Here is a 26,329-nt window from a genome sequence, read left to right as displayed (position 1 = left end):
CTGAAAAAAATATTCAACTCTGTGTGAATATATGTGTGTGTATGTAAAAGGGGGGTATGTAAATGTGTGTGTGTGTGTGTGTGTGTGCGCAATGGAAGTGGGATGGTTCAGCTTTCTTCACTTAGTATTTGGGTTTATTTTTTGATTTGGTTGAATCTTGTTTTTTTTTTGTTGGTCAGTTGTTATTTTTAACATTTTGACAAAAAAAAGTCATTCTAAAATTGTTTTTTAACGAAAGCATGCCCCAAAAAGTCGAATGCTTACACAGAACAGGTTTTACTGTCACATCATCCAAACTGACCGGGTGAAACTGGGCTTAGCTGCTAGTATGTATGTGTATATATATATATATATATATATATATATATATATATATATGTATACAAGTGAGTAGACAAACAAAAGAAGGGCACTCAACACATTTATTGGGGGGTTATATGTACAGATCAAAACAGTTTGATTCAGACTCTTTAGTACTCTGAGTTCTAAGTGTGTGGCTAGTCTTTGACATTGGGGTCTGAGGAATTCAGGCTTAGAATGTCTAGAAAGAAGTAAACTAAAAGAAATGGATGTACTTGCTCTCATTGACAATGAGAAGTTGCTTAATGAAAAATATGCTTGCTATTTGGACTCAACAAAGATGATATTTGTAGTACTTGGGCAGTTTTCATATCAATTAAGACAACGAAGAGACTGTAGTTTCAAGACATATTACTGAATGTTGAAAGCACTTTTGAGAGGAGTATAAAGTACCAGTCATTTTATAATGCAAATTGTATAACATCACTATTAATTGCTCAAGACAAAGAAAATGACTAAGGAATTCAACCATTTACTATTAAGAAAGTACCAATAATTCTAGTTTAGGGTGGAATTTAGCTACCTAAAATGTAGTTTTAAATTAGAAGGAGCTGTAGAGTTACAAATGCTATATTTTTTATGATCACTTCAAAAGAAAATAGTTCTTGTATTTATTGACATTGAAAAGAATTTTGACAGTGTTCCATGCTGTGTAATTGATGGAAAATGAGATAAACAAAAAAAAAAAAAAGAGAGAAAGAAAGCAGTGTAAATTATGTGTAAACAGTAGAATTTAAAGAATCTAGTGATGTTCTGTGTCAACAATTAGTATGTATAAATAGTTAATGTGATGGAATTAAGTGATTTCCCCTGAGAAAGAACATTTACTGGAAAGTAATGTTTTCTGACGATAGTGGGTGGGGAGAAAAATGTTTTCTAATAATAGTGGGTAGGGAGAAAAATAGTGTAGAATAAGGGATGGGATAAAAAGGATATAGTTAACTATTAGGGAGAAGAAAACAATAAAAAACAAGACAATCATTGTGAGCACTGGCATGTATGAAAACTAGTAAAAGCAGGGGAAAAGATCAGAAATGACAACAACTGGGGGAACATTGATTATTTGAAATAGTGAATAAGGGTGGGGAAAAGAGAAAATATAACAAAGCATACAACAAAAGTTGTACAATTGTAGATATATTAAAGAGGAAGGAAGTTGATTATGAGAAGTTCTACAATGTTTTTCTCTGCACTTGCTTGTGTAGATTTAGCCATGGTGTAAGGAACCCCTGTAAACTGAAGAACAGTTCTATTCCTGGAAAATTGAAATGTGTAGTCTAGCTATGGGTTTAGAGAGTTCATGGCATTATTTCAAAAGCAGAATATGTGCATGCTCAAGTAACCACCCTGATAATAGCTGGTTTCATCCCCATATAAAAATTTACAAGATTTACAAGTCATGCAAAAGAAGGTTGGTCAGAGTTTGTTAAAGTGGTCAATGACTTGGAATTGGTATTATGGGCTATTTATAAAAGTACTGCTGGAAATTAAATGACTGGTGCAGCATATAGAATGAGGTGGAATAGAGCTTCTGAGGAAGAAGAGATTGCTTATCTTATCTCTTTTGAAGGAGGTTGGGAAAGTTAGAAGTGGTTTGAAGAAAGGAAGTGAAATTTACAGAGTACGATTCATTGAATAAGCAGAACTAACATGTGAGAGATAGATAGCAAAAAAAGAACCCTATCTAGGAAGTGTCTGTTGGCTGTTTCATGAAAACTTCAGCCATGTTTTCTATATGATATATATTTCATTGTCTCAAGATAAACCTTGCATGTGTAACTCTTTACCAGGCCCCACCTTTTTATATTAAATTTTGTTAGCTATTATAAGGTCCCCATGTTTTTTTTAACCTCTGTTGCATTCACTCATCCCCCCTCCCCCCACTTCTACATTCTGTTGTATTGGCTGGAAAGCTTTCCCTGCCAGCTAGTGCTATGAAGTCAATCTTATTTTGAGATCCCACACTCAACCCCACTTTCCACCTCCTAAGTGATATATCATCATCATCCTTTAATGTCTGTTTTCCATGCTGGCATGAAAAATATGGAGATAGGTGCATCATCAAAATTTATTTTCTTTTAGTTTTACAGTTGGTCATACAGCATAATTATTTGGTTACAATGACCAACAAGTGTTTATGCTGCCCAGAGCATGTGCAGTTGCACAAGCAACCCAGCATAATTTTCTGTGCACTTTCGTTCAGGGCTCTTCAGTAAGCATAGTTCAAAATGAACTGAGTTGATTTATTTACATGTGACTCATCTTAGATTGAGTGAAGTGAAGTGGGGTATGTTGAAATTTGATATGGCTACAAAATTTATATCTAGAATGACCTCTACTTAACACTAGTGCAGAGCAGAAAATGGGGGATTAATCTATGTTGAATTAGGTTGAATTAGGTCAAATCATATCTAGACATTCTAACGTGGTTTTTCCTAGAGTTAAAAGAGATTGAAAAGAAATGCTGTTAAACTTAGTTACTTTGATAGGGTTTCATCAATATATTTTATATTTGTGCATTTTGTAATTGAGTTTTGATGTTATAGGTTTCTATCACTTTACCTGTACCTGTCTCCATATTCCTTATAATTGTTTGAAATCTCCACTCCTGATGGTATTCATAATCCAGGGAAGTGAACCTGAAGTTACCCATCTGAAGAACTACAGTGGGAGTGCTGATACTCAGCGATCATTGACACTTAGTACTACTTGATGCAGTTAGACATAACCTGGAGTATACTTGTGAGGTACAATAATACCCGCTTGGATAATTTTATTCCTGTACATTTACATTATTAATTCTTGCATTATAAGCTACTAAAGTAGTCTACCATAATATGGAGAAACTTACATCAATACATATGTTGTCACCCTGAAAAAATATTTAAAAGATCATCAAAAACATCAATTCTTTTATATGCCATATGAAGTGGTGCACAAACCATTTTGATTGGGAAGAAGAGAGAAGACACAACACCACAAATGATGAGATAATGCAGCATCTATTTAAAGCTTGGAAATTTTCACCACCAAATTTGAAACTATTAAGGTTTGAGGACAAACATTGGAACATTAGATTCCGCAAATTCCCCTTGGGAAGGAACCTAAGGAAGTTATTCATACTAGTGAAGGAACCCAAAAAGAAAACTAGAATGCATGTGGGCAAAACTGGTAACTTGTACCACTTAGAATTCCTCTTATACTACTCCCTGCTTAATGAAGAAATACTAAAAAACTATAAAATAACTTATGTTGATAAAATAACTAACCTAGATTTACAGGCTAAAAAATTATTGAAAAATTTAAATTAAAGAACAGGACTGAACCATACCTGCCCAGAACCACTCATAACACTGAAGGACCATATCCTAACTTCACTACTTCAGTAGGACTGGTGTGCCCATCAAAATCTGATTTAGGTAAGATTAACAAACACATTATTGATAAATACATACCCATACCTTAGAACACCATAAAACTTAATCTCTGTTCTAGCTCATATGAAGTAATTGATAAGTTTAGTAGAATAGGTAACAAAAAAAACAAACGAAATTCATCCAACTAGATATCTCTAACTACTATGCCTCCATTAACCTCATTCTTCTCAACAGAGCATTACGTTTTGCCATGAAAAGCTCTAATCTGTCTAGATAGGAAGTAGATGTCATATTAGCAGCTAGGAAATCTATTACAAAATTTGAGGGAAAGTACTGGGTTAGAAAGGATAGGCCAAATATATTTGATATTACCATGGGATCTAGTGACTCCATTCAGATGACTGACCTAGTAGAGATATACATCTTATTCTGCATCAGTAGCTTTATACAAAGCTACTAACGTTAAAATAGAAAAGCATAGGAAAAATTTGTTTAAGTTCTTCAAAGCTTTAGGATTATCTGTCTCTGTAAAGGAAGAGCATACTGTAGTTAATTTCTTAGACATTACATTAGATCTGAGTTTAGGTTTTATTTAAACTGTACCATAAACCTAATGAAAGCTTAAAATCATCAACTGTAATAGTAATCACTCCAACAGTGTAACTGGATCCATAGTCAATAACATTTCCACCTGCATATCTAGACTGTCAGCTAATGAAGAGATATCTAAAATTAATGAGAAACACTGTAATAATACATTAGCTCTATGTAAAAAGCACCCATGCCGGTGCCACGTAAAAGCACCCATGTTGGTGCCATGTAAAAGCACCTGTGCTGATACTGCATAAAAGCACTTGGTATTCTCTGTAAAGTGGTTGGCATTAGGAAGGGCATCCAACTGTAGAAACCATGCCAAAACAGTCATGGAACCCACACAGCTCTTCAGCTGGCCAGCTCCTGCCAAACCATCCAGCTTATGTCAGCATGAAAAATTGATGCTAGATGATGATGATGATGATGATAAAGTTATTACAGTACACAATGCTAGGAGACTATCTAGTTTCCAGAGAGCTGGTGATAATAATAAGATAGATAAGGGAAATTACTTTAATAGCAGGAATAATAATGGTAGTAACCAAGAATAAAGGGCTGGAATATTTTGTAGACAGCAGGGGTTGATTGGAAACATTACAATTAAATACAACCAGAGAGAAGATAGCTCAAGAGCAGCGAGAAGTAGTGCAGGGGACGCAATGTCACACCCACAACTTCTATCCCAACTGGACCAGATCAAGGGACCCCTAGAAATAGCAGTATGGAAACCCTAGACAATAACCAGAATACAAATAATAGTAGACCATTAGATATACAAACACAGAGGAGATCTGATATAAGCACCTCTAACATAGGTAATGATAACAAAGATAGAAATCTTTGTAATTGTGGAAAAAATAAAATTTCCTACTTCTATATATAGGTTGAGTCTTGACAAGCTTTAAGGCGAGACTGGCAAATTATGTAAATTCATTTTAGGATAAAAATAAGATGAATAGCATGAGTTTGCAAGTTAATCTGGTCCTTCAAAGACAGGAACACTAACTTTAGTATAGAATGGGATAAAATTAGTACAACTCCTTCATATAGAACAGAGGGAAAGAGATGTGATTGGTGCATAGAAGAAATGTTCTAGATTCTTACATCCAAACATAAATTACTTAACAGTAGACTAGAACAGGCCTTGAGATATTTATACATGCATGGGAAAACCTTTAACCATTTTCATGCAGATATCGGGTAATTTGATATTATAGTGACACATTAAGGTATTGAAACCTATAAATAACACTAAAACCCAATTAAACAGTGTAAAACTATAAGTTATATTGATGAAATCCTATCAAAGTAACTAAGTTTAACAGCATTTCTTTCAATCTCCTTTAACTCTTGGAAAAACCATGTTAGAATGCCTAGATATGCTTTGACCTAAATTCAATATAGATTAAACTCCTGTTTTCCACTCTGCACTGGTATTAAGTAGAGGTCATTCATCATCATCATCATCATCGTTTAACGTCCGCTTTCCATGCTAGCATGGGTTGGACGATTTGACTGAGGACTGGTGAAACCGGATGGCAACACCAGGCTCCAGTCTAATTTGGCAGAGTTTCTACAGCTGGATGCCCTTCCTAACGCCAACCACTCAGAGAGTGTAGTGGGTGCTTTTACGTGTCACCCGCACGAAAACGGCCACGCTCGAAATGGTGTCTTTTATGTGCCACCCGCACAAGCCAGTCCAGGGGCACTGGCAACGATCTCGCTCGAAAATCCTACGGGAGCCAGTCAGGCGGTACTGGCAACGGCCACGCTCAAAATGGTGCATCTCATGTGCCACCCGCACAAGAACCAGTCCAGGGGCACTGGCAACGATCTTACTTGGCTTGCCGGGTCTTCTCACGCACAGCACATTTCCAAAGGTCTTGGTCAGTAGTCATCGCCTCGGTGAGGCCCAATGTACGAAGGTTGGTAGCCATATCAAATTTCAACATATCCCCCATCACTTCACTTGGTATCTAAAACTAGGCACATGTAAATAAATCAACTCAGTTCGTTTTGAACCACGCCTGCTGAAGGCCCCTAAATGAAGGTGAAACCAAATAATTATGCTGTATGACTAACTGTAAAATTAAACGAAGAAGATTTTGATGATGTACCTATCTCCATATTCTTTTGAATTATCTGAAATCTACACTCCTGATATTATTCATAATCCATGGAATCTAACCTGTAGTTACCCATTGGAAGGATTACAGTGAGATTGCTAATACTTACTGATCATTGACACTTAGTACTGCTTGATGCTGTTAGCTGTAACCTGGAATACAGCAGAGAGCTATCACAGTACCCACCTGGATAATCTTATCTCTATACACTCACATTACATACATACATGCATGCATGCATACATACATACATACATACATACATACATACACACACACACACACACACACACACACACACACACACACACACACACACACACACATACATACATATCTGTAAAAATATGTGATACTTATTTCACAGGAATTTTCAATGGCCGGATAACTGAAGAGATGTTTGCGTGGGCTCCCACCCTAGCATCCGAAACTCATGGCTACCGAATAAGTGTCACATTTTTTACAGATAAATTCTTCTATTTGCATAATATCGAGGTCTCTTTCTTTCTTTTGTTGTCCTTCCTATCAATATATATATATATATATATATATATATATATATATATATATATATATATAAAATCAAAAAGGGATAAAATCTTTTACAAGAATTTTATCAGGAAGCTAGTGTGCAAAAAAATTTGTAAGGGAAATTTCTATTCCCAAGAATATACTTATTCGTTTATATATATATATAAAGGGCATTACTACAGAATAATGCCACACACTAGACTTCCAAAATAAACACATTTTAGTACCAAATGCGAGGGAAATAGCTTTTGAAAGAAACCAACATTTAAAAATAAAATAAACTCAACTATGTATTGACCGATTTCATGATTACCAGAATTAAATCTAGTTTCCGTTCGTCAGCATAGTATAGTATCAACATATACGAATAAACAGAATTCTCACCTTACCAAAATGAACACGCATGTATCTGGCCCAGCAAAGGGAATGATGTTCATCCACATACACCGGTAAAAAAGCGGGAATCTTTCTGAGTTGTTCTCGGTACTTGTGTAAAAAAACGGAACAAATTCAGCATTGAATATATTCCGGATATATATTTTTGGTTAATAAAATCAAAAAAGGATAAAATGTTTTACAAGAATTTTATCAGGAAGCTAGTGTGCAAAAAAATTTGTAAGGGAAATTTCTGTAGTAATGCCCTTTATATATCAATATATATAAAAGAGAGGATGTGTGTGTGTGTGCGGGAATGCAGTTTATGCATGTCCACAAATTAGCACGCATGTCGCTCCAATTTTAGGAGAAGATTCGGAATGACCCTATGTGCATTTTCGTCAACTTTCTCTCTCAGAGGTACCCGCGTATACCTGTAAAAATCGACAAACTTTTACCAATTTTGAAGTTTGTTGACATGGCGAAGTCAAATCTGTGCGTACACACATGAAGTAGAGAGAGAGAGAAATTGTATGTTTGTGAGAGGGAGGGTGAAGGAGAGATACATTTTGTTTGCCAGCTTCTGTGTGGTAAGCAACAAGCAACAAGCAAAAAGAAAAAAATACCCTCTCTCTCTGTCTCTCCCTCCCTTACATACACATGCCAGTTATCTCTCTTTCTTTCTTTCTTTCTCGCACACACACACACAGCAACATTACACACAAAACACATGTTGCCAAAAAGAAATAGACGCTATCTTTTTATAGTGAGTATGCGAGACAGAAAGTGTGGTGTGTATGTGAAGTTCTTTTGTTAGTGTGAGAGAGCAGCATGTGTGTGTGTGAGACCGGGAGAGAGAGAAAGAAAGAAAGAAAGAAAGAAAGAGAGATAAATGTGTGTAAGGGAGGGAGAGAGATAGAGAGGGAGAGCACGCTCTCTCTACCTCTTTCGAGTTCTTTCCCAACATTTTTTTATGGACACTGCCAAATTGATGTAAACAAACCCATGTGGTCTGATTTTCACGTTTCTAGGTATTGTACCGTAAATCGCCATTTCCAAAATATATTTATTTCAAATCATTTATCCGTATATATATGTAAGGCAAAGTGTGTGTGTTTTGTTGATATACGGGCAACACACACACACACATACAAACATGTATGCGTACAAGAAATATGTATGCATATATGTATATATATGTATGCATATATATATATATATATATATATATATATATATATATATATATATATATATATATATATATATATATATATATATATATATATAGAGAGAGAGAGAGAGAGAGAGATAGATAGGATGATAAATTGAATATTAATTCAATTTAAAACCAAGTGGCTTAGCATATAACAAATCTGAAAATTCAGAAAAAATTGTATTACACGTGTATAAGGGAGGACCACTAGGTGAACATCCAATATGCTAGAAAGAGGTCATCAACGACCCAACCACAAAGAAAAATAATGTTCTCCAGAAAAATTTCGCAAAACGCCAGAACAGGACAAAATGAGAAATATACAGAATAAAGAATTATCTATGGACTGCTGCAGTTTTGAACATTAACGTTTTACTTTCGTAACATCCATGTTCTCATATATATATATATATATATATATATATATATATATATATATATATACTTAAGACTTCGTTGTGATCTGAATAGAACCGCTTCTGACACAGAGAATCGGGAGCCCTTTTGGTCATTCTATTTTCCTTGCTGGAAGGGTTCCTAACCCATGAGCAAAGAGGGGTGAGATGATGGCGGTGGTGTTTTCAAAGGGATGGCATGTGTAACCTGATCACCTCTTCCAATCAAACTCCCAACCCATGCACTCCAGTTGCAACACTGATTCTGCCCAAATTTGATGTCATGTTACTTAGTTTGGTTTGAAATAAAGAACTTGATTAGCTTAATAATCCCAACTTAATCCCGGGCAAAGCCGGGCTATACTGCTAGTATATATATATGTGTGTGTGTGTGTGTGTATACATACTCTTTTACTTGTTTCAGTCATTTGACTGTGGCCATGCTGGAGCACCGCCTTTAGTCGAGCAAATCGACCCTAGGACTTATTCTTTGGATGCCTAGTAGTTATTCTATTGGTCTCTTTTGCCGAACCACTAAGTTACAGGGACCTAAACACACCAGCAACGGTTGTCAAGCGATGTTGGGGGGGTGGACAGACACACAAACATATACACACACATACATATATATATATATATATATATATATATATATACGACGGGCTTCTTTCAGTTTCCGTCTACCAAATCCACTCACAAGGCTTTGGTCAGCCTGAGGCTATAGTAGAAGACACTTGCCCAAGGTGTCACGCAATGGGACTGAAACCAAAACCATGTGGATGGTAAGCAAGCTACTTACCACACAGCCACTCCTACGCCTATATATGTATACATATATGTATAATTTATGAGAGTGATGGAAGATGGAACATATGAGAATCTTTATTAATCATTACAATCGTTTCAACCCATCTAGCATCAATCTTTCATGCGTGGGATATTGCACAACTGGTTTAGCTGTATCCCTTGGTGTAGATGTGTCTCCTCTAGTGATTTCAAGAGGTATCTCATTAAAATAAACTCTGTTTTGCACAGCTTATTATTGCATGTTTACTTCTCGGTTTTTGCTGATAAAAATGGCAAATTGATGGATACTGCTTCATTCTTACAGAAGATCAATAACGAAGATTATATATAAAAAGAAGCATACACAATAAAGCAAAAAGAAATTATTACATATAACTCTTAGTAGATATGGAAGTACAAACACTCACACAATCATTTGTACATCCCTAACCACTAATGATTATATGAAATAATCTTTTTCACTTTATTGTGTATTTGTTTCTTTTTGTATCTGATCTTTGTTATTGATCTTCTGTAAGAATGAAGTAGTATCCATTAGTTTGCCATTTTTGTCTACGAAGACCAAGAAGTAAACATGCAGTGATGTGCGAAACAGAGTTTATTTTAATGAGATACCTCTTGAAATCCCTTGAGGAGTCACATCTACACCCAGAGATACAGCTAAACCAGTTGTGCAGTATTGCAGTTGCAAGAGATAGAGGCTAGATGGGTTGAAATGTTTGTCATGATTAATAAAGATTATCGTATCTTCCATCTTCTGCCTCTCTCATGAATTACACACCCAATGAACACTGAGCCAGTGAACATGCTTTACTGGGAAGCTACCAGGTGTATACTATATGATTTATTAACTAATAACTATATATATATATATATATATGTATATACTTTATTAAAAAATCAGATATTTTTATATCACAAAAACTGTTACGCAAAATTTTATGTTCCCATTTGTTGGAAAGTTTTGTTTAGAATGAAACAAAATAAGGTTATATGTATAAATATACAATTACTTTGATAGATGCACATTAGAAAATAGTTTTGTTTCATTGGTCCTTTCCACTAATAGTCTTTTCAATAACTGGTTGCATGAAATTACAATTCCGGTTTAAAATCATGATATTATAAAAATCGAAGAAAACCTTAGATCAAAAAGAGCTTATCATCATCATCATCATCATCATCATCATCATCATCATCATCATCATCATCATCATCATCATCATCGTTTAACGTCCGCTTTCCATGCTAGCATGGGTTGGACGATTTGACTGAGAACTGGTGAACCAGATGGCTATGCCAGGCTCCAATCTGATTTGGCAGAGTTTCTACAGCTGGATGCCCTTCCTAACGCCAACCACTCCGAGAGTGTAGTGGGTGCTTTTACGTGCCACCGGCACGAGGGCCAGTCAGGTGGGTACTGGCAACGGCCATGCTCGAAATGGTGTGTTTTACGTGCCACCTGCACAGGAGCCAGTCCATCGGCACTGGCAACAATCTCGCTCGGATATCTTACTGGCAAAGGCTATGCTCGAAATGCTGTATTACGTGTCACCTGCACAGGAGCCAGTCCATCGGCATTGGCAACGATCTCGCTCGAATGACTTTTCACGTGCCACTGGCACAAGTGCCAGGAAGGCGACGTTGATAACAATCACGGTAGTGCTATTTACGTGCCACCGGCATGGAAGCCAGACAGCTGCTCTGGCAACAATCATGCTCGGATGGTGCTCTTATTTCGCTTTCGCTTTCGCTTGCCCCAACAGGTCTTCACAAGCCGAGTTTAGTGTTCCTACAAATTTAGTTCGATTTCGATTTCACTTGCCTCACCATGTCTTTGCAAGTGGAGTTTAGTGTCCCATAAAGGAATGTTATGCGTAAGTGGGCTGGCTACATCCGTGGCAGAGGCCTTGGATTTTGGTCTCACTTGGCCTGCTGGGTCTTCTCACGCACAGCATATTTCCAAAGGTCACGGTCGCAAGTCATTGCCTCAGTGAGGCCTAATGTTCGGAGGTCGTGCTTCACCATCTCATCCCAGGTCTTCCTAGGCCTGCCTCTTCCATGGGTTCCTTCAACCACTAGATTGTGGCACTTTTTCATGCAGCTATCCTCATCCATTCTCACCACATGTCCATACCAGTGCAATCGTCTTTCTTGCACACCACAACTGATGCTTCTTATGTTCAACTTTTCTCTCAAGATACTTACGCTCTATCGGGTATGCCCACTGACATTACCCATCCATCGGAGCATACTGGCTTCATTTCTTGCAAGCTTACGCATGTCTTCAGCAGTCACGGCCCATATTTCCCTGCCATGTAGCATGGCTGTTCGTACACATGTGTCATACAGTCTGCCCTTTACTCTGAGTGAGAGGCCCTTTGTCGCCAGCAGAGGTAAGAGCTCTGTGAACTTTGCCCAGGCTATTCTTATTCTAGCAGCTACACTTTCAGCGCACCCACCCTCACTACTAACTTGGTCACCCAGATAGTGGAAGCTATCAACTACGTCTAGTTTTTTTCCCTGGATTTTTCCCTGGAATGAGACAGAAGTTGTTTTCTGCATATTTACAGTGTTTATTGCACCTGATCATCTGCCACATACAAAAACTATCTTCCTAGTTAACCTGCCTTTGATATTGCTGCACCTCTTATGTGTCCATAGCTTGCACTGGGTACATCTTATAGAGTTTCTACCTACATCTTTTCTACAAATCGTGCAGGGCCATCTACCTGAAGTGGTTTGTGTTTTCTCTACCTTTCTACTTATTAAGTCTTTGGTTTTAGCTAGGTTGACTCTAGGCCTTTTGATTCTAGTCCCTGCTTCCACACCTGAAGCTTCTCCTCTAGTTCTGATAGTGACTCAGCAATTAGTGCAAGGTCGTCAGCATAGAGGAGCTCCCAGGGCCTCCTATCTTGAATTCCTCTGTTATTGCCTGGAGGACTATGATGAATAGAAGGGGGCTGAGGACAGAACCTTGGTGGACCCCTACCTCTACACGGAAATCTTCACTATACTCATTGCTAACCCTCACCTTACTGACAGTGTCTCTGTACATGGCTCGCACAGCTCTCACTAACCATTCTTCTATTCCTAGATTCCTCATTGACCACCAGATAAGGGATCGGGGGACCCTGTCAAAGGCTTTCTCCATGTCAACAAAAGCCAGGTACAGAGCTTTATCCCTGGCTAGGTATTTCTCCTGCAGCTGTCTTACCAGAAATACAGCATCAGTGGTGCTTTTCCCTGGCACGAACCCAAACTGCATCTCATCTAAACTGACTCGCTCCCTAATTAGTTGGGCTATGACCCTCTCCGTGACTTTCATTACCTGATCTAACAACTTGATACCTCTGTAATTATTTGTATCTAAAGCATAACCTTTACTTTTGTAACAGTTGACTATGGTGCTGCTACACCAGTCATTGGGTATGACTCCTTCGTGTATCACCTGGTTAACAATATGGGTGACTAGGCTATAGCCGACACTACCTGATATTTTGAGGATCTCTGCAGTGATTCCTGATGGGCCAGAGGCTTTCCCTGTCTTCATACTCTTAATTGCTTTATCTACCATGGTACTGTCAATTCAGATAGAACGAAAATGACCTGAATACTCAGGGTAAATAATTAGTGGTAAAAAATGATAATAATAAATTTAAATAAATTGAAAGGTATATCCATTTAAAAAAACTTTCACAAAGAACTAACATCCTGAAATACATATACATTTAGTAATACAAATACATACCAAACAATCTATATATACATATATACACTAAACATATGGCTACATACATATACAGGCAAATATAGGTAAAACGTGAATATGTACAAATGCATATATATGTATCCATGTAAACACACACGCGTAATATCTTCTGGTGAATGCTTATACAACTTAGTTGTTATAGGCGAGAGAAAGAAAACGGAAAGAAAATCAGAGAATAACAAATGATGGGAGAAAGATAAGAGGAAAAGAAAGCGAAACAGAAAATTAGAAAGAGAAAGAGAAAGAGAAAAATAGATAGAGGTAGAGAATAAGATCATTTGGAAGTTGGTGTTCCTAAAAGTATCTAATGAATGTTAGATACTTCGTTCAGCTTGCAAATGCATACATATAAAAATGACATGCATATCTACATAAATACAAACATACATACCAATACACACACATATAGACATTCATACAAATATACAAAAAATATATACATAAATATATATATATATATATATGTATATAAATATCTTCACATCAAGATAAATATATGCACCATAACGTATATACGCATACAAACATATAGATAAAAACTGTATGATATATAGAATATTAAAATAAGGAAATTGTACAATAAATTAATATAACATAATTAAATGTAATATAAAATAAATATATAAATTTAAAATATAAAATTTGAATATATAAAAATGAGTAAAAAATAAACTTCAGCAAAACTTAGGTTTAAATTTGTATAACAGTTGAAGGCTTTCTTAAAAGTTGGATGTAAAATATAAAATGTGAAGTCAAAATATGTACTAGCATTGTAATACAAAAATAACTATATATAAGGTGTAAAGCTAAATTCAAATGCGAGAGTCAAAAAATTTTACCCATACGGTATTTTTTCGGTTGATGTTTTAAACCTCACAGCATGCCTACAGGAATGTAGGAGCTCACATCTCTGTTTCAATGCATGTTTACCCTGGAACAGGATGAAGAACATTTCTGAGAGGTAAAGATTACATTCCATAGGTCGTCTATAGGCTCCATGTTTGTATGATGGTGCTTGTTCCAAAACTGTCCTGTTGATATTGAAACGACGGGTGTCATTCTCCTTCAATTGCTAGACATGTTTTGCAAGATGTGTTGCTATCGGATTCTCGGGGTATCGGAAAGAATTTCGGTGGGAAGTGTTTGTAACAAGAATAGCTAACCTTCAGTGTTCTTCTCTTAAAAATTCTCTAGAACTTATAGCTAGATTGAAAATGTTTAGAAACTAATTTTAAGGATTTCCTACCTACATTAGTTTTTGCAGCAATATTAAATGCTGGATTAAACCACAAAACTTTCCTAGTTCTAGTTCTATGTAGTCTATTATTGATAGAATTAGACTATACTGGATCTTCTCTGAGAATTCACTTTTCCTTAATGCATTATTATAATACTGCGTGGCATTTTGAAATGCTGTCTCATCTGAAGATATTGACGATATGCACCTTCCTATATTACTAAGTAGGTTCTTAAGAATTACAGGTGGATGATTTGATTCTTTGCTAATATAACATAACTTTTTGTTGGGCTTGCGATTGGGTTTAAGTTTATCCAATTGCAAATCTAAGTTGATATCTAAAAAAAATCTACATTATTAAGGTTACTTTCTATTATAATCCCATTCTTTGGAAGAAAGTAATCAGATTCTTCCTAAGTTTATCTAACTCATGGTCATTTAAATTATGGGTGACTATAAGACCATCATCGCTGTATAATCCTGCATCTATAAAAGGGAATTCTAGATGCAGATTATGCAAAATATAAGTTCCTATAAGCATACACAACTCCGCCCCATCATATGTTCCCATTGGTACATCGAATAGAGAATCCTCACTCTTTTTGACCAGGTGGAATCAGTAAAAAAGAGGGATTTCTTTGCACACAGGATATCTATTTCCAAGCTATCGATGGTGACATACTGCTTGGCAAAGTCTAATGCTTTTAGAAGCAAATGCCTAGATATTAATGAGTAAAAATCGACAATATTGAACTGCGTAGATTTGCAGTTGTGCTTATGGCTAAATCCTTTGAACCAATCTATCACTGACTTGCTATTTCTCCAAATCCCTAAATATAATTCACTATTTAACTTGCTTAAAATATGATCTAAAATATATTTGCTAATAATGCCTATTTCAGTTTTAGTTGGGTTAATTAGTCTACATTTAGGGTTTCTATTGATATTTGCTTTGTGGTCTTTCACGTAATAAAGGGTTGGTATAGGAGGAGGTATTCTATCCTATCACTAACGTTAAGATTGTTAGCAATTCTTCTTGCCTCCAAATTCACCTCTTTATGTAAATTTTTTGTTTTGTAGGTGTCTGTAATACTGTTCAAAAGTAGACGTTTATAAACATCTTTGTCAACCACGTATAAGATTTTTGTTTTGTCGACAATTATGAAGATTTTATCTGAGTTTTTTATGTCTAATTTTTTCCTTCATATCTCTCTGGAATGGGTTGTTGAATTTGCAGAATTTAATTCTTCTAATAAGCTCGAAAAGATCATTTTTGAAGGCTTTAATTCTGAAATAGGTGGTGGATTTTTAGAAGAATTAAGGCCATATTTGTTTCTATTAGATTGTTGCTTCATGTCAAAGAAGGAGGCCTTCCATCTCATTCTTTATTTGTACACACATACACACACCTTTCTTTTCCATATGGGGTATACATGTATCTACTCTAAAGTAAGTCACTTATTTCTGTCTCTCTAATCTCTCAACTGGCACATAACCCCCCCTCTCCACAATACTACTCTCCACTTTTGTTTTGCAAAATATTAGGCAACCCTGTTGGTGATGGTACCATATAAAAAGCACAGCTGTTGGTGGCATGTGAAAAGAGTGGGTGCTGGTGCTATGTAAAAAGCACCCAGTACATTATGTGAAGTGGTTGGTGTTAAAAAGGGCACCCATCTATTGAAACCATGCCAAAATAGACAATGGAACCTGGTGCAGCTCCTGGCCTTGCCAGCTCATGTCAAACCATCCAACTTGTGCCAGCATGGAAAACAGATGTTAAAGAATGATGATGATGATATCACTTAGGTGCAGACATGATTATGTAGTAAGTAGTTTGCTTCCCAACCACATGACTCAAGGTTCAGTCCTATTGTATGGTACCTTGGCTAAATGTCTTCTATTATTGCCTTGGGCCAATTGAAGCCTCATGGGTAGATTTGGTAGGTGGAAACAGGAAGAAGCCTCTGTGTGCGTGTGTGTGTGAGTGTTTGTGTCTATGTTTGTCCCCTGACAACACCACTCAACAACTGGTATTATGTTTATGTTCCCGTAACTTAGTGGCTTGGCAAAAAAGACCAATAAAATGGCTTTAGAAAAAAAAAAGTACTGGATTCATTCATTTGACTAAAGTTCTTCAAGGTGGTGTCCCAACATGGCCACAGTCTAATGAGTGAAACAAGTAAAAGATAAAAGATATGTGTGTATGTGTATATATATATATATATATATATATATATATATCATCATCATCATCGTTTAACGTCCGCTTTCCATGCTAGCATGGGTTGGACGATTTGACTGAGGACTGGTGAAACCGGATGGCAACACCAGGCTCCAGTCTGATTTGGCAGAGTTTCTACAGCTGGATGCCCTTCCTAACGCCAACAGGGTGTCCACAAAGTCTGGCTACATGGAGTAAATAAAATCATAACATATACAATTAAATACAAGAAATAATAATTTCTTAAAGTATGTGTTAATCCCCATGTACCCAGACTTTGTGGACACCCTGTATATATGTATATATATATATATATATATATATACATATATATATATATATATATATATATATATATATATATATATCATTCAACTACAATAGTAGTTGAATAATATTCTTAAGTCCACAATTTACTCACATGTAGCATCGTCAGAGCTTTGTTGCTAATTCAGTTCTTAACCAAATTGAAAACTGTTAATAATTTTGCAGAGGACTGGTCATTAGCTACATTTTGGTATTAAAAAATTGAGATTTGGTCCTGTAGAAAAAAGTTTACATCAAAATTTGTAGCAACTTTATAGGAGAGTGAAGTAACGCCTCCAATCAAGTTTAGATCTAAATAACATTTTTATTTTAAAAGCAAAATGTATTCATCTTAGCTTCAATGATAGAAGAAACTATGAGGAATTTTATAGTTTTGGTTCCATGCAGCAAAAATATGTATAAAATAAGTTGTGAGTTAAATTATCATGAAAAAAAATATAAGGTAAAAAATGGGATTTAATCCTTTCGTTACTATATTTCTAACCAAAATACACCCCTCATGAGTTTCAATTAAATTCTAAAATAATCATGAATTTAGACTAGTCTCATTAAACACCTGTAACTTTTTTATTTATCAACATATTGATGTGATATTTGGAACATAATTAAAGAAAGGGTTCTTAATCAATTCTATTACATAACTTTTGTCTCAAAGTTTTCCACATACTGGGGTACTGCTAGTGTCTCTCACATGTAAATAGTGGTTCAGCTTCACGAATCGTACTCGTTCATAATACTGGAAATATATTCATTACCAAAAGGTTCCTGATCGCTCCAGTAATTTGTTATTCTGGGTAACTGTCTAATACCCATAATAATATTTATGGCAAAAAATGCCCGTATTTCATCTACAGTTGCAGGAAACCACAAGCTATCTTTTTTTTCCTGCTTGTTTACATTCTGTGTAATGGTTTGTTTCCGCAGTAATCATTTCAAACAAGCATGCTGGAAAATATAAGAAAAAGAAGTCTAAAGGTTTCACTTCCTGAGAAAGACTATGGGTAGACCCTGTCTCCTTAGAAAAATTGTTAATAAAAATATTTTAAAAATCTTTACTCCATTCTGGTGTAAAATCATCCTCACTGTCGCCGTCGCTGCTTTCAGTTTCGTGATTCATTATCGTTCACCACGTGCTTTTGTAGCTCATTCATTCTTTTCTTCGATATCTCCATATCTACTGTTGAAAAACCTTCTAATTCGGAATCACTGCTTGATAGCATGAAACTCCTCTCCATCATCAAAGTTGAAGAAAATTAACACCGCAAAAAATGTGGAAAAAAATCTTCCAAAATTCACTGAGTTCAAATATCACGCCAAACGATGTCGGATACAATAACTCAACTGTTTGCAAAGTGAAATCAGGTGTTTTAACGAATGTACTAATGAGATTTTGGTTCAAATATACATTTAAATAACAATGGGTACTCTCGGCTGGCTACGGCTGGGTTGGTCTTATGAACCAAAAAAATTTTTCGGCCGGCTACAGCCGTGTTAGTAATGAAAGGGTTAAGTATTATTAACTTTTTTATTTTAAAAAGAAACTATATTTTAATTAAGCTTAAATGATAGAGCTCAATTCAAGGAATTTCATGGTATCACTCTCATGCAATGAAGCTTTAAAAGAAAAAAGTTATGAGCGTTTGTTTCTCAAATTTGAAGCTGATAATACAGTTCTATACTTTTTTATGAATATAATTCTATAAGGGGACTTTTAATATATGTCATCAACATCATTGAGGTAAGGAAAAAATTATCAATGACACTGTTAATTTGAAATTAGTTTAATTAGGTCATCTGTATTAATTAATGCAATTATATCATGTAAATACAATCCCGTAATATCTGAGATGAGAAAGAAGTTTTAAAAGAAATAAGTTATGAGTGTTTGTTTTTCAAATTTGAAGGTGATAATATAATTCTATATATTTTATGAATATAGTTCTATAAGGGGACTTTTAGTATATGCCACCAGCATCATTGAGGTAATTTCCAATAAGGCAAAATGTTGACACATTATTAATTAGCATAATAGCATAGCCTAAAAAAAAAGAAGAAAACATGGATTACATGGAAAAATGCGAGTAAGAGAAATAATATTCTTAGGATTATGAACCTGAAAACGTACAGGAGAAGTTATTACACTTGGAAAAGTTCAGAACAAGTTGTTACATCTAGTAAAGTACAGAACAAGAAAATTTTACTTAAAATATTGCAGCTAAGCATAAAATTTCAATATTAAAAATTATTTGATTTTAATTTACAAAGTAACATTATAATTAAAAAAGGTACCATCATTTTGTTAAAATATTGACACAGTAGAATACTTAAAAAATGAGAGCCAGAATACCAATACAGCTAAAGTTTTATGCAAACCAGAATAGTATATATGGTAGGCAAATTCATTATGTAAAAAATAGGCATTGGGTCAAGACTAAAAATGTGAAGACTTGGCAATAAGTTAGGCAACTTTTACTGTGAATTTGTTGTTATAGGTAGATTTTACTATGATATATGACTAATTTTTGTATTATTCTATTTATTGTACTAATTATGTACTACTATTGTTTTTTATGACCTATTTTCAAATTTCTAATTATTAATTAACAATTTTTAAAAAATGAATTTATAAAGTGCAAAAAATATTTTGAGTTACTTTTTATTTTTAATAGATGTAACAAGTAATAGCAAATAGAAGTAATAACTTGTAATAAGATTTTTAGTTTCAATAAAAGCTAATATTTTCTAAATCTTAATATTTGTAATTTTCTCCTCAGCTACAATATTTTAAGTAAAAATTTTCTTGTTCTGTACTTTACCAGATTTTATAACTTGTCCTGAACTTTTCCAAGTGTAATAACTTCTCCTGTACTTTTCCAGGTTTATAATCTTAAGAATATTATTTCTCTTGCTCACATTTTTCCATGTAATATATATATATATATATATATATATATATATAATAATAATAATAATAATAATAATAATAATAATAATAATGTACCTCCTATGTGCATGCATCCTTAACATCCATGCATAATCCCTATTCATATCTCACTACATTCAACCACATTTCCCTATGTCTACATGTGTGAGTATGTGTAGTTCTGATTCATGTATATGGCTATGTTCATGTATGTCTTATATACATGTGTCTTCTTACTAATGCATGTTGAAATTGGCAATGACTGATACCCATTGTGTTAATAATTTCTTGTCATAGTACGTCAATGAGTGATAGAAAAAGGGAATTTAAGGTTATTCTGTGTAATCTAGAAAATACATTGCTCATTAAGTGGATAGGATTTTGTGTTTATTCAATAAAAAATTTATTCTAAGAATGTGGAAATCTTGATTCTTTCCTTTATTGTAGGATAATCTCTGCGAATGGGTTATTGATGATGCTCACTGTATACGAAGAGGGCGTGTAGAAGAAGCTGTTAAAGATCCAAAGAATTGTAGTGTACCCTGTTATGCGTGAGTTTGTAATTAATATTCTTTCTTAGACATTTGTTACAGTATATTTTCTAAGTGTTTGTTTTTAACGTACTATTTAGGACTTAATATATGACTATTGTTTTATTGTTGCCAGTTCAGTTTCAACATCTCTATGTTTGCTGAATAAAATCTGGGCAACAATAGAATTTTAACTGAGTGTTGATGTTCTGTGTTAGGAAAGGTTGGGTACAAGGGATAGTTGGCAAGAACCTAGGACAGACACAGTATGAGTTAGGATAGGAGGAGACAGGTAAGTTTGTGTGGAGGTATCATGCAAATGACTAATTCAGAGAAGTTGAGATAATGATAATATTGATAAAATAGGCAAAATGAGGGGAAAGTGCATCTATGTTAGAAGTTTTAGTGTGTTAGGGAGTAGGTCTTTGTTAAGAAGGCTTGTGTATGTAGCAGCAGCACTCTCAGATGTATGAACAATATTTAAATGTTGATCTTACTTGTGTGTTGTAGAGTGTTAGCAGTTGATAAGAGTAAAAATATTTTCTGGCTCTTACGAGGAAATTTAGTCTTTTTTCTGTTGTGTCTGTATGGGATCATCAGGAAAAGTAATTTGATTGTGAGGTTTAGTATTTATAACAACTGTTAGTGTTTTAATTGAATATTGTCTAGGAGTAGAGAGGATCTATGCAGGATTGTTTTCTTAATATGTGCTGTAATAGCATGTTTATACTTTTGAAAGAGACCAGATTGTTATGTTCCCAATGGAAAATATTTTAAAGTTCTATGTTCATGGAGGCAGTGCAGGCTTGTCATGAAATGTTCAAGTTTGAGAGAAATGAAGAGTGATGATATCTGTAAAGTAGTGAGTATTGTTAGAGGTAATAGTAACTAGGTTGCTAATGTGCAAAAGTAGGAGAGGAGAACATACCAAATGTTGAGGCATAACTAGTACTGATAATGTAGGTTTATTAGAAGGTTCCATTAGTACACTCTCTCAGAGTGCGATCTAACATGAAGCTTCCAATCTAAGAGATGAAAGATGGATGAATCCCATAGATGAACTGTTTAGATAGATTATCATATAAGGAGCAATCAAGTGCTTTACTAATGTCAAGTGCAATGATATTACTTTCACCAAATTTCTTGAAAGTGGGGGAACCACTGGTGAGTGATATAACAGAATAGGTCCCCATAGATTTTGCTCTATGGAAGCTGTTCTAATGACCACTAAGAAGGTAGAAAGAGTTATGGTATTCAAGAAAATGATTATTAACAACTGTTTCATTACCTTTCAGATGCTGGAGGGGAAACAAGTAGGTTATTAGTTAGCAGAGTTAGAGATATTGATTGTCTTTCTTGAGGACAGAACATACTGTGGTATAATTTTCATAGATTTGCATAGTTTCCTGTAGAAGAGAAAGGGCAGTGGAAGGAACATTGTTGTCTTGTTGGTTTAAAATAACTGCTGTTATTTTCAGATTTGGCATGTATGTGGTGATGAGACAGGTGGAAAGGAAATGAAAGGTTTTAGAGGAGTCTTGTTAGTTTGTATATTGTGCAGTGAGCAGTAAAAATGGAGGTTTTCTCTTCAAGAGTACTGCTGACAGAGCCATCATGTTTCAGGAGTGGTGGCAAGAGGATGCTGCAAAGTTGGTAGATATGTTCTTGGAATGTGACCAAAAGGGCTGCTTACAATCTGTGAGACTTAAAATGCACATAAGCACCTTTTGATTTTTGTATGACTGTATGACCTGACATTTCATTACCAACATCTTTTTATGTCTTTCTAGCTTCTCTACTGCAAAACACCTGTTCCTGTCTCTTATACTTTTAGCACCTGATATAAAGCCACCTCTTTCAATACTAGACTCCTACTCAGCTGGGGTGTCTTGTCATGCAAGCTACTTGGTAACCTCACTAATGCCAGTGCTGCAAAAAAAGTACCTATTACTCTCTGTAAAGTGGTTATTATTAGGAAGGACATCCAGCCATAGAAACTTTGTCTGTACCCATATTGGAGCTTGGCACAGTCATGTGGTTCATTATTAGATTCTATTGAACCATATCCAGCAAATGATGATGGTGATGTGTCATACAGAATTTTATGTGGGTAAAAATCAATCAGTATGTGGAGTAAAGAGTTCTTTATCCATACTGCTGCAGTATAGCTGTGTAATTGTGGGTATTGATTGTGTGAGCAATGTTAAAGGGCATGTTGAAGAGTATGATTTCTGTCACTTACTTTGCTGTCTCACATGGGTCAGAAGGGAAGCAAATTTGCTACTGAGGATTGTTAAGGTATGGAAAACTGGAGGAACTTAACAAGTTGGATAACTTATAGTGCCATTAGGGTTCAGGAAGTGATGGCAAAGTATGTTGTTTTATTTATAAATTTTACATTTTACTAACAAATTTTCATTTTCATAGATCATTAAAATCTCTAGTAAGTGTCTGTCATTTTATGAGGGTTGTCCTGAAATTAAGACAGAAGTGGGCATCATATTTTTATTAACTGACATAGGTTTTTTAAATTGCACATGTTTGTAGAATAACTCTTTCCCTATAGTAAGGATCTGTATAGTTTCCATCTCCAGCAATCCATTTGTGCCATCACTGAACACAACCCTCAAATACTCTTTGAAAAATTTCAGCTATGCACTGTTGTACCCACTTCTTCACCACCACCACTTTCACCTTATCTTTGTCATCAAGTCATTGTCTCTGAAGACTATCCTTCATTGGACCAAACTAGTGGAATTTGGAGAGCACTAGGTCCATATTGTGTAGAGAAAGGGGAACTACTGATTGCTCAAATTTAATGATTGCCTGATTTATTACTTAAGTTGTATGTGGTCATGCTTTGTGATGGTAAATATGGATTGTTTTTGGGTTCTTGTTTGGTTTCTTTTTCTTATTGGCTCCTCTAAGCTTTTTAATTGTCTCAATGTACTGCTTTCTGTTCAGTATAAAGCTATTTTCTAGAAAACCTAGGTGAATGTTGTCCTTGTCATCCATAAAACACAGTCACTGTAACTTTCTGTGTCAATTGTTGACTCTTTTGTTGAAGAGGTGTGATACCATTCAATGGACTGAGCCTTAATTTCCAGATCACAATGATACATCCACATTTCATCTTCTGCTACCAGATGAGGAAAAAATATTTTCATTGACCTCAAATACTTCTTCCTGATCATAGCAAACTTTCATTCTTCTCTTTTTCAAATTGGGTATCAACTGCTGAATTACTTTGCATACATTTTTCAATATCTTAAGTCTCCCACATCTTGTAAATGTAAAGTACAGCAAGCTCATGGGTTGTTGCCCATTAGTATGAATCAGTTTGTCCACTCACTGGCTATTTGTGTAAGTGTGCACTCTGCTCTTGGTCAGTGGTGTCATCTCTATAAATAATCTATTACCTTCTGTGGATGTTGGGAGTCCTGCATTCCTCTTTCACAATGAACTCAAGGATAGTATGTCACTTCTGTTGAGAACCTATTATATGCCTGTAATGAAGAAAAAGAAAAAGAATTATTCTCTCAATGTGTGCTATTTGAATGACCAGTGTCTGGTAAAAAAAAGGTAATACTCAGTTTTACATGACTTTTGAGATAACCTTCATACTTTATAGTCTTTCCTAGGAAACAACTATTAATTAAATAAACTTATTTTTTTATTTCAGCCGAACAAATTGCTTTGATTGTACATCCAAAAGGGATGAATGTGCCTGGTGTGAAAATACCCACCAATGCCTCACTTTTGCACAGTATGTACCACTACATATGTATGGCCAGTGTCAACATTGGGTCTACAGCAAATTACCTAACATTCAGTGTCATAATTGTTCAGTTCATCTCAATTACACTAACTGCTTGCATCACTTTGGATGTGGTTGGTGCTTCAATGAACATAATCCAACAATTGGTGTGTGTTTAGATGGAGATTTTGTTGGTTAGTAGTTACTTTTTCTTCAGTTTTAAAATTTGTGTTAATTTTTAATAATTTTACTTGGTGTTTATATGTTTTGTTTATGTGTATTTCTTTGTTTGTAGGACAAGATGAAAAAAATTATCTATTATTAACTTATTAAGTATATTGTAAAATCTCCAAACATACAACAGGAGGCTGGGCTGCAAACTGGATTCAGCATATTTTAATTACAATAGTATATTCTTGTGGAGCTACAGTTTAACACAAATGGAAGTAACTTGAATAGGGAAATATGCAGAGGGAAAGAGAGGAAGAGGAAGCGACAAAGAGAGAGACAGAGACAGACAGACAAATACATAGAAAGATACATGCAAGAGAAAGAGGGTAACAGTGAGGAGAGTGGAGATTCAATCATGAAGAGAGAGCAGTAGAAAGAAGAATGTTAAGATGTAACAAAGTTTGTGATATCGCTACATCTTCCATTATCTCATTTTCTTATTCTCTCTGTGTGCATATATTGAAAGTGTTCTTGAATTGTATCTTTGTATACACTATTATTTTGCCACGTGAATGGAAAAATACTGAGATATCTCTCTCTCTCTCTCTCTCTCTCTCTCTCTCTCTCTCTCTCTCTCTCTCTCTCTCTCTCTCTATATATATATATATATATATATATATATATATATATATATATATATATATAATACAAAGAATATATATACATGTATACACACATATATGTACATACTTACATCTACATGTGTATATACATGCATATCAGGGTACACGACGTTAGAACAATAAACTACAGACAACGGAACGAACACATAGGAAAACGGAAAGCCACTTGGAATATCCCTTCATCAGCTGTCTCTATTCTATCTAGACGTTTCGAAAACAAGACAGAACGTACTCTAGAATAGTCTCTTCCTGAGTAGTGGATCAACCCACTACACAGAGGATTCCAAGGTGGCAAACACAAACCAAGACAGGAAAAAATGGACAGTGAAAACAACATTCAAAAGCCGTACGGCCAAACGCAAATCTGAGGTAGAACGCTAGTAGTTCGTCTTGCCTTCACAGCGGCTGGAGTGAAAAGAAAGTTGACCACAGGTCACACGAGAGCAGAGAGGATGGTGGAGGGAGGAAGTGGAACAAGGAGGAAGGGACAGAAGCAGTGAAGTAGAGGCCAGGACAGAGGGGTAGATGGGAAGATAGAGGAAGACAGATATATATATATATATATATATATATATATATATTTATAAATGTCAATATGTGTGTGTGCATGGAAGTCAGGATGTAACTAAATATTCATTGTACCAAACATGTTTGTAAATATCATAATGTTATTGTTGCAGTTATAATAATGTAAATATGAATAACAGAAAGAGAAATAATTTACTCTTTTACCTGTTTCAGTCATTTGACTGTGGCCATGCTGGAGCACCGCCTTTAGTCGAGCAAATCGACTCCAGGACTTATTCTTTGTAAGCCTAGTACTTATTCTATCGGTCTCTTTTGCCGAACCGCTAAGTTATGGGGACGTAAACACACCAGCATCGGTTGTCAAGTGATGTTGGGGGGACAAACACAGACACACAA

At 35.2% G+C, this 26,329-nt stretch overlaps 1 protein-coding gene across 3 annotated transcripts in view; it reads left to right on the top strand.

The window, feature by feature from the left end:
- Nucleotides 1–26,329, top strand: part of LOC106877988 (multiple epidermal growth factor-like domains protein 8) — a 695,248-nt gene that overhangs the window by 204,695 nt on the left and 464,224 nt on the right. For all 3 annotated transcript variants that reach the window (XM_089356139.1, XM_089356136.1, XM_089356146.1), the window contains exons 10-11: nt 20,712–20,815; nt 24,477–24,745. In XM_089356139.1, coding sequence (XP_089212265.1) covers nt 20,712–20,815; nt 24,477–24,745 — 373 coding nt within the window. The remainder of the gene's footprint in view (nt 1–20,711; nt 20,816–24,476; nt 24,746–26,329) is intronic.

This window comes from Octopus bimaculoides, chromosome 1, assembly GCF_046866305.1.
Source record: "Octopus bimaculoides isolate indiv1 chromosome 1, ASM4686630v1, whole genome shotgun sequence".
Lineage (NCBI taxonomy): Eukaryota > Metazoa > Mollusca > Cephalopoda > Octopoda > Octopodidae > Octopus > Octopus bimaculoides.
The sequence above is the reverse complement of the archived record's forward strand: the minus strand, read 5'-3'. Positions and strand labels throughout refer to the sequence as shown.